At 37.8% G+C, this 17,158-nt stretch overlaps 1 protein-coding gene across 1 annotated transcript; it reads right to left on the reverse strand.

Annotated features, from left to right (window-relative positions):
• Positions 1-10,003: 10,003 nt before the first annotated feature.
• Positions 10,004-15,665, reverse strand: alx1 (ALX homeobox 1). The gene is made up of 4 exons (XM_038307399.1): positions 15,476-15,665; positions 14,893-15,197; positions 14,579-14,707; positions 10,004-10,756 (listed from the first exon to the last, which is right to left on the reverse strand). Exons 1-4 carry the CDS (start codon positions 15,663-15,665, stop codon positions 10,415-10,417), a joined length of 966 nt encoding a protein of 321 aa, XP_038163327.1. The 3' UTR covers positions 10,004-10,414.
• Between the last annotated feature and the right edge of the window lie 1,493 nt (positions 15,666-17,158).

The raw sequence follows: 17,158 nt of genomic DNA on the forward strand, positions 1-17,158 counted from the left end.
CCAGAGAAATTTTTAATTATAATCTGTTACTTTAAACAGAATTTAACACTGAAATAAAATGAGGTTTTTATGTATACATGTTATTACAGAATAGGATTAGGGTCACTGAAAAAAAAGTTAACTGATTTTTAAATTTTATGTCAGTATAAAAAGTGAAAAAAGTCAGAATACTGACTTTAATCTCAGAGTTCTGACAGAATTCTGACAGCTAACAAACATGTTAGCATCAAGCCGTAGCCATGTCTGTTTTAGAGACTAGATTAGCTCTCTTGTTTTAATCACCTTCTTTTTTTCAGTGGCCCTAATCCTCTTCCGTATGTTAAACATTGACTTTTTAAATAGAAAATATGTTAAAAAAAGAACATTTTTCCATTTTTAAATCTTACGTTTTTTTTTATTGAAGTAGAGAACAAAAATCATTCAGTTTGGTATGTAGCCAATTTCCTGATTCACATATTTTATAAAATACCTGAACTGGGCGTTTGTTATTTATTTTTTTATAGCTTAATAAGAGGAGTGGGCTTTAGGCTGCCCTGCAAGTAGGGTTGGGAATTGAAAAGATTTTCAAGATTCCGATTCCCTTTTCGATTCTATGAAACGATTCGATTCTTTATCGATTCTTTTTTCGATTCCAATTTGGGGGAAAAAGGAGAACAAACAGTTTGATTATCAGAGTCAACTTTGTTTACTTAACTATTGCACAATCTTACAAACTCAACAAGATCAAGATGTCCACAGGAAATGTGAAACTGGAGTAACATCTGTGTTTAAATGAAAAATAAATATACAAGAACAAACTTAATAACCAACAATGTCTAATAACAAATGATGGGATAATAACCTATTTTAAATAACAAAAAATACTAATTATAAAACAGTAGTAGGGAAAATTAACAGTTCTTTTGCAGAAAGATGAGCATATCTGCTTTTTCTGGAAGGATACAGGATCTTTCAGGGCTTATGGTGTCTCCAGCCGTGGAGAACACCCTCTCAGATGGGGTGGAGGAAGCCTGCACACAGAGGTAGTTTTCAGCCAGTCAGATAGCAAGGGCAGCGTATCTTGCTTGTTCCACCACCACAGTGTGGCGCTATCCCTGCAGGGGATGGAGGGCAAGCTTTTATAGAGCTGGATTTCCTGATCTACCCTCTGGGCTAAGGAAAGACAGGGCTTTGATTCACAAAGTGACCGCAGCTCGTTGTCTTCCTCCTCGAATAGTTCTTCCAACTTGCGTAACTTGCGTAACTTACGTAAAAAACGTGACGTAAGTCGTGCTCCCCAGAGCCGGCGCTCTAGGCTCTGGTGCTGCGGGAATCGAAAAAAGAATCGTTCAGTGAGCTGCCAAATGATGCCATGGAATCGGAAAATACGGAACCGGTTCTTAACAGGAACCGGTTTTCGATTCCCATCCTTACCTGCAAGGCTTTAAACCTGGGTTTGAATGGAGACTAAGCCATTCTCAAGCACATATCAAGGTGCTCATTTTGAGCCTGGATCCAGATTTATTTTTGATTCTGTTCATGGTGGAAAATCCTGCTTCACAGCAGCAGGTTGAGCCAAACATACTCAAAAATACTCAGGATCATCTTTGAGCACCATTTCACTTTTCTTTCCCCAGTTCACCGCACTTCTTCCAGCGTCTTCTCCTTTCCCCACATCCCTGCTTGCCACAGGTTTGCCTGCTGTGTCTAAAAGTAGCTAAAAGCAGCAGCAACTCAGACTGACAACTCATTGGCTAATTTGGATCACGTGTAGCCTGGTCCCGGACGCTCTGGAAGGCTTTACCATATTAACCGGAGAAGCAGTGCAAGTGAAGTTATACACTGCCATCGGACAACATGCCGTAATTTATAAATGTTTTAAATCAGGTTGGGTCCGGATACGGATTGCAGTCCGCTAATCCGTGACCTCTGCTATAGCAGCATATAGAGATTACTCAGGATTACCTGAGCCACTCTAACTATAAGGAATAATATTAACTTGTTACAGATCTAGGAGAGGAAATCCTGGTCTTACTAGTAACATAGACCCTACTGCACACGTTCAGGTTCAATAGTCACTAAGGGAGCAAATCCCCACAGATGAATGAAAATGATAAAGATGTAAGAAACGCAGTTTAAATTAATTCATATAAACTGTAAGAAAAGTACAGAAAATGTAGCAGATTATAAAAACCGTTCTAGTAACCCTGCAGTGTTTTGAAGGCGAGAAATAAAACCTAAATAGGTATTAATGCTGTTAAAGTTTGAGCTATCAAAGCTTCATATACAGGTTATATACTACAAAGAAGAACAAAAATTAGTTGATCCTGATAAAAATAAGGTTATATGCATCAAGCATTCATCCTTTTGGTGTTATGGTGGTCCTCTGTTAACTTAAATAGAATTTCAGCACTGAGCTGAAATAACCAGAAGTGTGCGCCATCTGGTGGCATTACCAAGGAACTAGCATAAAGCCAGATAGCGACGATTAAGGCAGATACTTAATAGAGCCCGACTATCCTGTAATTCCTCCAGGTAAAGCGACAGCTTTATGTGGTAAAACACCAACAAATATTAGATAAACTGAGAATCTTTAAGTTCTAGTGAAACCTACCCAAACCGTCCTATCAGAACAATAAGTAAAAACAACATTACTGTTCATAAATACATAAAAGCACATAGCATCAAGGTTAGAACCGATCAACCAATCAATAAATCAATGTATAATCTATGTCATTTGTTCTTAGATTGTAGAAGCTTCTTTGTTTTACTAGTATTAGTACTGATAGGGACGTTTATCAGCACATTCAACTTGCTACATCCGAACACTCTGGTAGCTTTAGCTCCTGCTTCAGTGAACAGCAGCCTTCAGACTGGATTATTAGCACTGTTCCAGCCTTATCCTCTTGCAAATATTTTTTACATTGGATTTGAGATTTTATATCATTACCACATTTTGCTGGGAAGGTCGCTAATTAGCTTAGCCACAGTAGGCTTCTTTTTTATCCCCTACACACCTGTGCAGTATCATACCTGTAAATACACATAGAATGCTCTATTTACTGAGAAACTGTGCAAAAACAAAGTAAAAAACACAAAAATACCAAATTATATGTCAGTATGTACACCATAGCCTACACTTTTAGAATAAACTTTGCATGCAACCAGATCAAGCTACTGCCGTATAAAGACTTTAAAGAATGCTAAATACGTGACTATGCCGCTTTGAAAAAAGCTCTTTAATACAGAGCTCTGTTTCACAACGTAGTTTTAACAAACTCAATTCTTAATTAATGTAGCCTAAGGTTGGGAACTCTGAGTTTTTCGTTTCACAACAGCTGGTGTGAGTTTAATCGTTTCTAGCGTAACAACTATGAAAATCAGTTATCGCTGAAAGTTTTAAAATGTATTTGTCATAAAACGGGACAAATGGACCCAGTATTTAAGGTGAGACAGTCAGTAGTAAAAGTTTAAAATGTTTATTAAAACAAAACCATAAAAAAACAGAACTGAAGCGCAGGGCTGTGTAACGGCGGCTGTAAGGGGGCAGGGCACCACCCAATCACTGACACTCTGGAGGGAGAAACACAGGTAAGTGACCAGAATCACCTGACAGTAGATGATCATCAGAGTGATTCACATACCTGGTTTAACAGTTCAGTCCATTCTCTCAATTATAGGCAGGATCAGCCGATGCTCTGCCAACGAGATGCGGACCTGAGCCGCCCAGAGTGTCCCAGATGCTGCAGCCCTAGAGAACATGCAGGAAGCCGATACAGGTCAGGGGAGAACAGATCAGGCAGGAACAGTTCAGGGATCCAGGAGTTCTCAGCTCAATCAGAGGTTCCCATCCAAACAGGAACAGAGGGGTTCAGGCTTACAGGAATCCTCAGAGGATTAAGACAGGTTCAGAGTCCTGTGGGTCGAGCAACAAGCTCAGACAGAAACGCACAGACAGGAGAATCCAGCGGTAGTCCAAAGGTGGTTCAGGCGAGCAGATCAGATGAGTACATACAGGGCCAGTGGTCGAGAGGGAACAGAATCAGGAAAGCAGAATAACAAAGGAAACGCTGAAACCCTCTAACCAATGGTTAGGGAATATATTCGCTTGAAGACAAGGGCTCAAGAATAAACTCCTCACTGGAAAGGGGATATGACCCTTGGACTAACTCAAACAGAACCAACAGGGAACAAACAGAAAGCAAACAAACAATGATCTGGACTCGATAGCTGGGCTGAGCCAAATATAAAGGAACAGACGCAGGTGGATGAGATGAGTGATAATTAGAGACCAGGCAGAGTTAGGTAGAGTAGTGAAATAAACAACTGAGGCCCGCTACTAGGGCAGATCATAACAATATTTCAGATATCTAATACATATTCAGCCTGCTATAGTACGTTGTATCACATTAATATTACTGGAGAAAAACAGTTTACTGCTTGAATGGTAGTGGATCAATGTATTCTGTTTAGGTAACCAAGCAGCAGTAAATACTAGTAAGGCTACCTTCCCACAGCAGCCTGAAGTGCTCCAAATCCGATTTTCTTGCCTATATGTGACCAGTATCTGATCTTTTCATGACAGTCTGAACAACAGACTGTCGACAAACTGGTTGCTGCGGGTCATTCATCTCTGCTGCAACCTGACTCTACAACGTGCCACTACAACAGCAATAACTTAAGCAAAGCAGAATGTGCAATCACTATTTGATACCCTGTGCAATAAATATTTTGGCACATTCTTCTTCTCTTTTGACTTTTTTAGCTGATGTTACGAGTAAATTTCTGCACTGTGAGATTAATAAAGTAAAAAAATCAATCAATCAATCAACAAAGATCTGATTTTTTTCAATGCGACCCAGGCTACTTGGCTATGTGGTCCTGAATGCGATACAAACCTGATCTTTTCAAATGTGCCCTGTGTTTGAACGGCCGTATGGAATTCATCTGACCTAAACGTCATTAATACTCAAGAAAGGTCCTTATTATGCATGTTGCTACATAGACGCTGAAAGAAAAACATCAACCATAGCGGACGATAATGCGGAGAGCAGTCTTTATTTTCAACCATCTGGAAAAGATTGTGCTGTTGATGCCCTGGCAGAGATTGGGAAGGAAATTATGGATTGCAAGATGTGCTCCAGCGCTACCATCCATGTTTACTACTGAAAACACAGAGCACGCTCGCTTGTGGCGCCATTGCGTCCTCTACTGAGCATGCAGGACACTTAAGTTGTTCGAATGCAGTTCACACAGGAGATCACATACAAGTCGCATAGTTTTGGAAATGTGAACAAGAATCGTATTTCACAAAAAAATCTGAATAGAGCGCTAGGGCCTTCAGTGTGAATGTAACCTAAGTGGCTGTTTGGCTGTGCAATTTTTTTCTAAAATGCTCTTTTAAAAAAAAGTTTAAAAAAAATATAAAAATAATGACATTGCAAAAAGGATTTTAAAATGCAAAGAAAAAATGAAAAATTAAAATGGATAAAGGAATGACCATTCAAACTTATTGGCAAAGAAAGCTATTTATAAACACATTAATAAAATGAGTATTTTTTTAAATATCTATTTACAAATAGCATTAGAAAATACTTAACTTGTCCTGATGCAGTATTGAATAACTGATTCTTAAAACTGGATTTCTGAATCTATGGTTTAATTTAAAATAGGTGTATTTCTTTTTCAATGAATCTCGTGGGCCTCCAAAGATCAAAAGGAATGTGTCTTTGTGTTAAGATGCATCTTTCTTTCTTGGTCCTGTCGGTTTAGATTCTCCTTCTGTAGATTTTGGTTCACTTTGACCTCTTGTGTCCTTCATCTGTCTCTGTGAGTTTTTCAGTGCACTCCCCTGCCAGCTTTTGTTAAACTGCATTTTTTCTGATCACTCACAGCTGACGCTTGTGGCATTTCTCTACCTCAAAATGTATTAGTGTTTGAATCCAGTTCCACAAAAAATCACCATGATCCTTCATACATAATTCATCTGTTTTCTTTGACAGTGTGGATAGACGGCTAATAAACTCTTATGGCCACTAACCGCAGTTTTAACTTCTTTTTTTTTTCCCTTTCTTGTTGGGGGTGGGGTCCTCAGACTTTGTCACATAAGACTAAAATATTGTTACTAGATTCTGGTTTGCAGAGAAATGGAATATGCATTTAATAAAGCAATAACTTATTTTTGTTCAGTACAAAAGATTTGTTACACGCTGCACCTTTAGGAATGGGCAGTTATTTTGAAGACTCTTTAAAAATTTTATTTTTATAGTGTCCACCAATAATTCTGCCTGTTCAGCTCAGATAAATAGAGAGATCATCATTAGCTGAGCTTCATTAGCCCGTATGTTATGCCTAATGTATGTTATTAGTGTTCTTAGTCATGAAATAAATTGTTGGTGCTGATTTTTTTTCCCCTTGAAAAAGCAAACAATTTCAGAACAAAGTGTTGTTCATTTATTAACACCTCCTCCATAAACGGATCAAAACACATTAACTGTTCCAGAACCTGCCTGCACGGCCTGCACTGTGGGACGCAGACCAAAGGCAGACAATAGAAATTCAGAGCTTTGCTACAAAGCACACAGACATGTTAGTAGGTTAAGTCAGTTCGTTTTTTACTCTCAGTCCGGATCTTGGAGTGAAACAGGAGCATGCAGGAGACTTTGGGAAGGTTTTCAGTCCAAGACGCTCTTCCTTTCGGGATCTTAAAGCTTAAATCTGGGCACAGATTCCTAAGGGGACCTTTGGTTTTTACAGCCTCCTGTCGTCCTTCTTTATGTCTCAGTCCCGAGGAAGTGGAGACTTCCTGACCTCCAAGGTGAAAACATCATGGCGGCTCTCGCCTCCATGGATTATGAGGGGTCAGGAAATGTTTGTTCTGATCATAGGAAGGACAACTCAAACATACGCAGGACATTAACCAGAAAATTTAGTTGACTTATATGGTTCCTGGCAAATTTACTCATGCCTGTTTTTTTTCACATTCTGTCACAATACATCCAGAAAACCTCAATGGGATTTTTATGTGATAGACCAACACCAACTCTTACAAAGGGGAAAATTCTGAATATTTTTAATAAAAAAAAAGTCAAAAATCAAACAAAACCTATTGCAGCTTATCGTCTAATTATTAAATGCCATCTGATTGAATTCAGTATCATTTTAGCTGTTCATTAACGATTTCACAAAGCATCAGGACAATGTGTGAGGAGACATTTTTAGCACTGTTATAAAACACCAAAATAAGCATTGCATATCTCACCGAGCTCTGTTCAGTCCACCATCTGAAATGAAATGGAAGCACAACTAAAACCCTTCCAGGATGTCGTTCTTTTTCCAAATAAACCGTGAACAAGCCAGATGGGTAACTCAGGAGGAGCTGCAGAGATCTCCAGCTCCGGAGAGAGAACCGTTCTTTACGCTTTAAAATTGTTTTTTTGTGGTAGAGCGGGAAAGAGGGAAGCTAATGCAGAGGGATGGCTTTTAAAAGATCTGACTGTAAGATTAAACCAAAAGTGGTGGAAAGCTAACATTGTATATCTACCTGCTACAGGGAGACAGAGGTTGGCAGAGGCAGCAAAACACAGGTGGAGTGGAGCTACGCACATTAGCTTTTTATTTTTGAAATAAAGTCTTATAACTTCAAGCATTTTAGGTTCAAACCCATATATCAGAGTCACCCCGTCCCTGTCAGGCTGGTTGCTTATGAACTCAGTGTTTTCACTCCGTCACAGAAAAGATAGGAACCATTCTCCTCCGTGTCATCCTTTGAATTTATTTATCAGACCACAAGAGACTGTTAAAGTACTATTAAAAAGTACACACAACTGCATCTCTTTAAACTTCCTTGTCTTCCTGTTTTTATAATTTTAGATTCAAAGTTTGTTTTGCTAGAGGAGGAGAGACAGCCTTTAGTGAGGCTCAAGTTTTTAAAATCTTTAGAAAAAGAAACATTTCAGACAGATGTAGTTATTCCAAAGTAGCAAAAGCTGTTCTCACATCATGGCATCCCTGAAGAAAAAAAACCCACTTCATTATAGTAGGTTTTTTTGTTTGTTTTAAGTGGTTTGATATTAAGCGTTTATCAAGAAACTCAGACAAAATCTGATCATCTAAGTTCCCTGCAGGCAGAGTGAGGAAAAGTCTGGGTCAGGCAGCCGCTGCGTGTCTTTGATTGAAGAAACAGTGCCAGATCTCCCCTGAAGAGCAGGAAGCATTAATCCCAAGGCAAAGCCTGCGTTGGTTGTTTCTCTGATCTACTGTCACCGAGAGACAACTTTTATCAAAAATCTCCTTTTTCTGAAGATTTTGCAAATAAAAGCTCTAATTAGAACAGGTTGGTTGACGCTTTTTCATTTAATTTGAATCAATATTTTTTTTTTATCATTATTCTGTTTAAATGCTTCCCTATTTTTAATGTTGGGTTTTTTTCTTATGTAAACATATAAATTAATGGCTTTTTTTGGCTTGTTATTAAAATGTGGAACTTTTGGGTTTTTGTACATAGCTTAACTAAAACTGTCCTCAATGCTGCGCCTGCACGCCGGACCTGTGGCTGGAGGTGAGCAGCCCTGAATGGGATGGATATGGTTCTGTAGGACCTTGGAGCTCGTATCTAAACGTGTCACACACAGGAACCTAAAATAGAAATTATTTGAACTTCAGCATTTACGGAAACCCTGAGGTGCCACATATGAATAATATTTTTTTTAAAAGCCCTACATTTTTATATATATATATATATATATATATATATATATATATATATATATATATATATATATATATATATATATATATATATATATATATGAATAATCAAAAGAAATCCAATCATATCATGTTATGGATGCATCTAGAATAGAATAGAAAATCCCTTTATTGTTTCAAAATGGGGAAATTCAAAACAGGATAATAACAAAACAAAAAAAATCGGAAATATGGAGCAGAGCGAAGGTAAAAGAAAGAAGGAGGAGGTGGGGGAGACCATGGAAGGAGAATAATTGATCAGTTTTGTTCAAAAATAATAAATAGTCAATTTTCTACATAAGATATGCCTTAAAGCTGAAGTCTGTAAGTTTTTAAAAATCACTTTTTTGTCATATTGGCTAAAACTGTCCCTATGCCCAGACAGCAGTACATGTGATATGTAACCTGTGAAAAAAAACTGCTTCAATTGGTCCCGCCTACTGCCTGTATTTCAATCTGGAAAGAATAATTCGGGACGAGACAAAACAACCAATCACAGCCAGAGGAGCGTCTGATGGAGTGTCAATCACAGCTCACACACGCTGAATCCCCCCCCCCCCCCCCCTTCTGGTCGCATGCGGTAGCCGCGCAGATGCTGTGAGAGGGGTGGAGCTTGGAGGTGGGGCATGAGTGAAGCAGAGAGGGTGGGGGAGTGGCGTGAAACCTGTTTTTCTTCACATTTTCAGTCGAAGTCTGCTCTCTCCTCAATGTTACAGACTGCAGCTTTAATTTAACGCCATAACTAAGTGAAAAACAATATTTCTGAACGGCCAGAGGTTGTTTTGAGAGTGCCTTTGAATTCCCCATTTTCACTGCAACAGGATGATCGCTCAACATTTAGAAGGCATCAGCTAAACTGACCAAACTGTAACCTAAGGGAGACTTTTTTTTATTAGGATATTTCACCATGATTTGAGCAGAAAAGTAAGTCAATTTGCCAATAGAATGAGATTATGTTTAAAATAAGAAAAAAATAGCTTCATTATCTATTATCTGCAAAATACAGTTTCTAATGAACTTAATTTGAGGCCAAAATACTAACTTATTTTTAAATTACCCAGTGAACCTGCTCCAATTAAGGGCAATACCCTTGCTTTAATAAATCCTTACTCATCCTTAGATACATTTTTGAAGTGTATTATAAGCTCTCTCCTGAGATGTCCCAGTGGCAGATGAGGCTGTTAGTAGATCTGTTGATTAATTAGTGCCGATCTTTAAAAAATGTATGATTTGTTTTGACGGGTGTGTGCTTGTTTAAAAAAAAAAAACTCTGTGATCTAACTGCTGAATATAGATGCGTGCCAAATGTCTCCATTTCTCTCCACTTTAGATCTACGGATGTCTTGGTGTTGATCTGTCACATAAAATCCTGTTGAAACGCATTTGAGTTTCAGGCTGAAATGGAACAAAGCGTGAAAAAGATCAGGAGTTTTGCTCAGATGAACAAGGCTGTCTATGTATGAATTTGGTTGTGTCCAGTCTGCTTGTTGTAGAACTCTTTTTTAAAGACAGAAAGTTTCTTCTGTCCTCTGCAAACCTTCCTGACTGCAACTTATTTTAAGCTGTTTTCTATTGTCCAATCTTTCCTCAGAAGATGCGGGGACCCATCGCTTTAGGCATGTTCCACATTTACATACCTATCTTCTTCTAGAAACATTCAGTACCCTTCTCCTCCACACACCCCTGATCACATGGCCCAGGATATGTTGGCCGTATGCTCCTTGGCCTTCATGCGCAGCACGGCGATGCTGGACGAGCGCCTCTCGAACTCAGGCTTGGCCTCGAAGGCCGGGTGGCTGTTGGCAGAGGGCGTGAGGAGAGAGTCGGCGCTGAAGAAGTTGTTGAGGGAGACGTGGCTGAACTGGTTCTGCTGGCCGGGGAAGCCCACGTAGCCGTGGTCGGCCGCAGAGGCGGCGGCGCGTGGGGAGTGTGAGTAGGAGGTGACGCATGGAGGGGAACCTCGGGGCAGCATGCAGGAGGAGACCACAGAGCTGCTGGGAGCAGGGCTCGGCCACAGGTTGTTGGGGATCTGATGGGAAGATTTTAAAATAAGATTTAAATGACATTTTAAAAATCCAACCGTCATAAAGAAATAAGAGTCAAAAGACGTATTGAGAGTCATTTGTTGTAACTAAACAATAAAAACAACAGAAATTGTTTGTAATCATTTTAACTCATCGTCTAACCCTCTATTTTTTTAATATTGGTTTTAAATTGGTGTTCATTTTTTATTTCCAGCTTTTTAAACTACTGTTCACTTTTTAAAAAAACACTTTCTATTCAATGTTTTTATTATTTATTTATCCGTTTGTTTATTGACCTTTTCCTGCCTTTACACAGAGTTTTTGAATGAATACAGTAACATGTTACTAAATATTTATTTGTAATCCAGTCGTCTTAAAATAGGAACATGAAACTAAGATGAGCCCCTTAATCCTGAGGCGACTAACAAAATGTTTTCTCCTTTTGTTTGCTTGATGGCTCACTAGGAAGTTAAGCAACTAGTTGAAAACATTAAATCCTTATGCTCATGGTCTTTTTTTGTTGTTTTCTTTTTTACAAACTCTCTGATTCCTTAAATTATCTGCATTATATTCATTTTCATAAATTGATCTGAGTGTCTCAGGAGATTTAATTTGTAATCCATGACATCCTCGTCCTCTAAGGTGTAAATATCACCCAGAATGTTCTACTATCCTAAAAAATGTTAAATGAAGGCGTTCATTTTGATCCTTAATTCTTGTATAGCTGTAAGGACATATCGAAACTAAATGCCCAAATGCAAGAACCAAACAAAAGGCAAACTATGAAACTGTGATAAACAACAAAAGCAGCTGAATTTATTCTATGTTGGGTTTTATTGGGGTTTATTTTCACATCTTTATCAGGTGCATCAATAAACATGGAGCTCACTGCAAATGATTGGGCTCTTATCTAGAAAAAAGACTCAGAGATAGAAATATTAGATATATTATCGTCTCCAAAAGTTAATGTCTTAATCTGAATGCAAGATTCTACATTATAATCTGCTTCAAGTATATTATATGGATGTTATAAATATCAATATTTATAACAATATCAACTAGTTTTTCCTTAGATAGAAAACTCTGAATCAATTTGACTGGATGATCTGGTGAACTGTAAAGTGCCTTGAGATAACATGTGTTGTGAATTGGCGCTATATAAATAAACTGAATTTAATTTAGATCATTTCAGCTGTTTTTTGGTGGCCTTTCCCACAGATTTAATGCTTTAATCTTGTTTTTGTTTTTTTGTTTGTTATTTTAAGAGAATGTAATTATAAATTTAAATAAAGATGCAGAACTGATTTTAAAAAGTGTTTGAATCAAAGAGGACATCAGGGCTGACTTGCAGGGATGAACCCTGTATGAAGGATTAACTGGACACCTACAGCTTAAAGGAGCTGAAGTCAAAGATCTCAATTCAGAAAGTTAACATTGCGTTATCCATAATGTTACATCCATTTAATGTATCTATCTGACAGAGACCATGTGATCAAACATACAAATCAACAATGTTTGCTAAGAGATGCATAAAGAGTTTATAACTAATGCGAGTTTTCAGCTCCTGTCCCTGGATGAGCCTTTCTACATATTCAAATAAAAACAGGCAGATTTAAGCCTCTTACACTCAAACACAGGCCAGTCTACACTCCATTGGTAAAATGCAACAACTAATATAGATCTAGACAGTCACACACACACATGCAGAGGCATAAAAACCTCCCTCAGACTCACACATAGTTGCTTTATAACTGGGAACAGCTTTGGTTATTTTTAAGAAAACACATGAGCTCAGTAGTGAACTCAGATAAGGACTTCAGCTTGTTCATTGATTCCTGCGTTTTGAAGTTTAATTGCGACTTAGCTATGTTACATCACTGATTCTATGCGCAATCTGCCGAGACAGACTAGTAAAATCATTCATTCCTACTTATATCCAGTCAAATGATACTCCTTTTTAAAAGGTACGTTCAGACTGAAGGGTATTTGTCCATTTGCCCAATTTTTGGCCTCTTGGAAAACAAGCAGAGACCACATTGTTTGAAAATGAGTCAGTCCATTTTGACAGTGAGACAAACTTCTTTTTTTTTCTGCCGTAAGGACACCAGGTTTCACCAGAGGAATAATGTTTAGAGGTTAAAAGTCTTCAAAGTGCCCAGTTTACAGCGTGTTTCACAGATGAGGACGACCGACAGAGAGACAGCGTCATGTTTAAAAGTAGAACCCGGCTTTAAAAGCTGATCCATAATTGAGTTCAGCTGTTTGAACTGGTGGCGCCGGTATGTTAAGGCCTCCTTTGCTACAAATATGTGGATTTCTGCAGGACATTTGAAAGCTCTGACTCTCCTTCTATTGTTTGCTTGATTTCAGAGCGTCTCTTTTATTTAAAAACCTCAGCACACATCCCTGCATGGAGCTTCTATCTCCTTCCTAGAAAAAAAGAAGGAAAAAAACTCCCCAACAGCGGCTTTGTGAGAGGGGAACGCCTAACCAAAGCACAGACTGACACCCCGCATCTCCTCTCACCTCATCTTGTACCTGACCTTTGCTCAGACTGCAAGATTAATGGAGAGCCTACATGAAATCGGATATAAGGCCATTTATTCTGACATGACGCCTCACAGGGGCTCTAATCAGCGTCCCAGGTTCTTATCTAAAGATGGCTTTCAATGCAAGTGATTCATGGCAACCCTAATGATTGTACAGGGGATTGCAAATTTTAATATAAGATTTTTAAAACAGTATATAAGTATTTTAAAACAGGATAACAAAAGGATCACCTGTCAAACTGGAGGATTACACACAAAAAATTCAGTTATGAACTCTAAAAAAAGGATTTGATGATAATTTAATTTAAAACGTCGTCTTTTATAAATGATATTATTCTAGCATTAATTAAAGCTTTAATTATGTTTGTATTTATACTAAATCTAATTAGTATTTGGATGAAAACGCTAAATGAGAAACACCGAAGCCAAGTGCAGGATATTTATATCTGATTTTTTTAGGGATTAATGTATTTTATAAAAAAATGGTCACACATTTTTAGCATGTGTCCTGAAAAAAACTGAAATATAAGTGATTTTTTTCCTGAACTTCAAGTGAATTTTCCCTTGATTTGAGCGTGTAAGTAAAACAGCCGATACAATACACTTAAAAATAAGAAAAACAATGGTAAATATCTCATTTCATGTGCATTGTATCTAATGATTTTTATTTTAAGGGCAAACGTACGCCTCCCATTGGCAGACTATCTGAAAAAAAATAATGCAACCCTTTTGGCATTTACTTAATCAAATTTAGTTACTTTAACACCATTGCTTTATGCCCTACCCCGCTAACATTAAATAATTGTGTTTAAGTTACTAAATATGATTAAGTAAATTATTTTTTTCAGTGTGATCAAATTAAGGGGAAGTGGATTTAACTTTGCTTAAACTTGCTAAAGATGATCTAAGGTTTTTAGGTTAGGCTTCAGTTTTATTTAGAGTTATGCCTAAATAACAAAAAACATTTTTTTATTGTGTTTTGAAGAAGTTTGACATATCTGATCAGGAAAAATGGGTTATATATGGTATCTCAGTGGAAATTCTACCATTTTTTTTTTTTAGATTTTTTTTTTTTATTATTTGAATGGTAAAATTAAGTAAATATTCACCAAATTTCCGCTAAGAAATAGAAAAAAAATCTTCCGCTCCCCGTTTTATTACTCTTATTTATTTTTATTTTTTTTTTTTAGGGCAGATTGCTTTTTTTCTCTCGTTCAGTCTGGTGCAGATGTATTATTTTTCAGCTGATTTCTGAATGAAACGCGGTTTTAAACTGGCCTGTGTGTAGCTGTCCGTCCGGGGTAACACTGACAGGTCGTAGGTGGCAGCGAAGTGACTTTTGGCCTGTTGGATCTGTCCGTATCGCTCTCTTTTCCTCCACTTTGCCCTCCTGTTCTGGAACCAAACCTTTGGAAGAAACCAAACAGATCGAAAAATAGCAAATTAAATGTTGAAAACTAAAAAAAAAATATCTATAAATAAAGATAAATTCGTTTTTAGTTGTTGATTTTTTTTAACCCCACCAAACAGCACATGACTCATAATAAACCCCTGATGCATATTTGAAAAGAACACAGAAATGCTTTATCTACCTGCACCCTGGCCTCCGTCAGCTCCGTCCTCATGGCCAGCTGCTCCCTCACATAAACATCTGGATAATGGGTTTTCTGGAACACCCTCTCCAGCTCCTCCAGCTGCCCGCTGGTGAAGGTGGTCCGGTGTCTCCTCTTCTTGCTGCTGGACACGTTGCTGTCGCACTTGTCCCCCACGTCCTCCAGCTCCGTCTTCTCCGGGCCGCTGGTCACCGGAGAGGCGCGCAGAGAGCAGCAGCTGTCGATGGACCTCTGGAGATCCGAGCGCAAAGAGTCCTCCTCTGGTTTAGGAACACCGTAACCAGCTGATAGGAAACATAATATATTATATTATTATATTATATTATATTATATTATATTATATTATATTATATTATATTATATTATATTATATTATATTATATTATATTACATTATATAATATTATATTATATTATATTATATTAGTTTGGATTAGGTCTCATGGTTGATAGAAAAACATTAAAAACGTTGAAAAAAAGAAAGAAAGAATCCTTGAACAAGTAGAAAATGTTGAAGATTTACAGTAATGCAGAGAAAGGAGCGTGGAAAAGCAGCGACCTACCGCTCTGATCCCCGCAGGGCGAGGAGCGGTGCTCGGCGCCCTGCAGCCCGAAGGCCTGCGCGCACTTCGGGGACGGCTTGTTGAAGTACTGCGCGCTGTCCAGGCTCTCCATAACCTGATCCATATAATACTCGCTGGCCTTCATCGCCTGGCTTTTCAAGGCAAACTTATCCTCTATGTACTCCATCATAATTGCAAGAAAGTGTTTCCCTCTAATTGAATGTCAGCATCTATAAATATAAAAAAAATTGTGGGAGGGAAAAAAAAGGCGAATAGAGGAGTAGAGAGATGTCCTGTAGGTAATGCAATAACGCGCCAATGGAGTTTTAATTTGCTGCGCGGTGAAGCCTCATGGTCTAATAGCCCCAAAGAGAAGCTCTGAGACCCTTAAAGGTCCTGGAGCAGCCCTCCTCCTCCTGGATACACTGAAAAAAACAAGCGGTTAGACTTTCACTAATAAAAGCGGGAAAATAATTAGCTAACATCTTAGATGAGTGGAACTAAATTCATATTTCTGAGTAGAAATTATACCAATGAATTTTTTTTAATTAAAATAAGATTAATAAAAAATAAAATGGTTAAAGACCTAAACAACCTATAAGTAGCATTAGTTTACATATCTTGTGTGTTTGGATCTAACTTTAGAATTTGTGAGTAGCCATAAAGATGGTGAAATAGCAATAATCTCTAAAATCTAATTGTAAACTTTTTCCTTGATATCCATGTGTAGAAGTGACTGACCCGTGGGGAAAAAGCATGGGTATGTAGCACTGGTGCTAATGCTACTATTAGTTGAGGCTGGATATCATCTTAACATCTTTATTTAAAAAGTATTTACCCATCAAACAACAAATATATACAAATCAGTGGAGGAGGTTCACACCACGCTGACAAAAAGCTCGCTAACATGTTCTGCTTCTGCTAAGCTCGCTAAAGCAGGACACAAGTTTTAACTCTTATCAAACCAACAGTGATGTCAATGCACATTTGTTACATAGGTAGAAGTATAGATACTGCAGTATAAAAAAAATCTGGTAAAAGTTGAAGTATCAACTTAACCTCTTTACTCAAGTAAAGTCAAAAAGTATGTGCTCCAAAAACTACTTAACGTATAAAAGTATAAAGTAACCTTTTTAAAAAAGCAGCCAGATGCCACTGCTTGAATTGAAAGGTCAATTTTTGACTATTTCGAAAAAAAAAAAAAAAAATACTTTGAGTTAGGGCCAAGAATGAGGGAGGTCATGTTGGTCTCCATCTCCCGATACGCTCTCGCGTATCGCTTTTTCTGAATCCCACATTGTAGCACGGCATAGACTATTCACGTTAGCAGTTTGAAGAACACCTGCTTGCTTCTGATGATTTCCTTTAGCTAACCAATTAGTTTTTGCGTTCTATGACTCATCCAATCACACTAGTTTTCACTAGATGTGGATGGAGCCAATGATCTGCATTGGATGTAAAGTAATGGAGTAAAGTATAGATACCTAAATAGTGTACTTAAGTACAATGAAGTATAACGAAGTATATGTACTTTGTTATTTGAGACGTCTGCAAACCAAAGATAATTAAGATATAGAACTCATATAAACATATCAGCAGAGGTTCACTCTATATAACAAAAAATTTAATGTCAAGCGTGACTTAAGCATTAGCTCTGCTGCTAAGCTACCGAAAGCAGGCTTT

Source organism: Cyprinodon tularosa, unplaced genomic scaffold (genome assembly GCF_016077235.1).
Source record: "Cyprinodon tularosa strain WSP-4 unplaced genomic scaffold, ASM1607723v1 ctg609, whole genome shotgun sequence".
Classification (NCBI taxonomy): domain Eukaryota; kingdom Metazoa; phylum Chordata; class Actinopteri; order Cyprinodontiformes; family Cyprinodontidae; genus Cyprinodon; species Cyprinodon tularosa.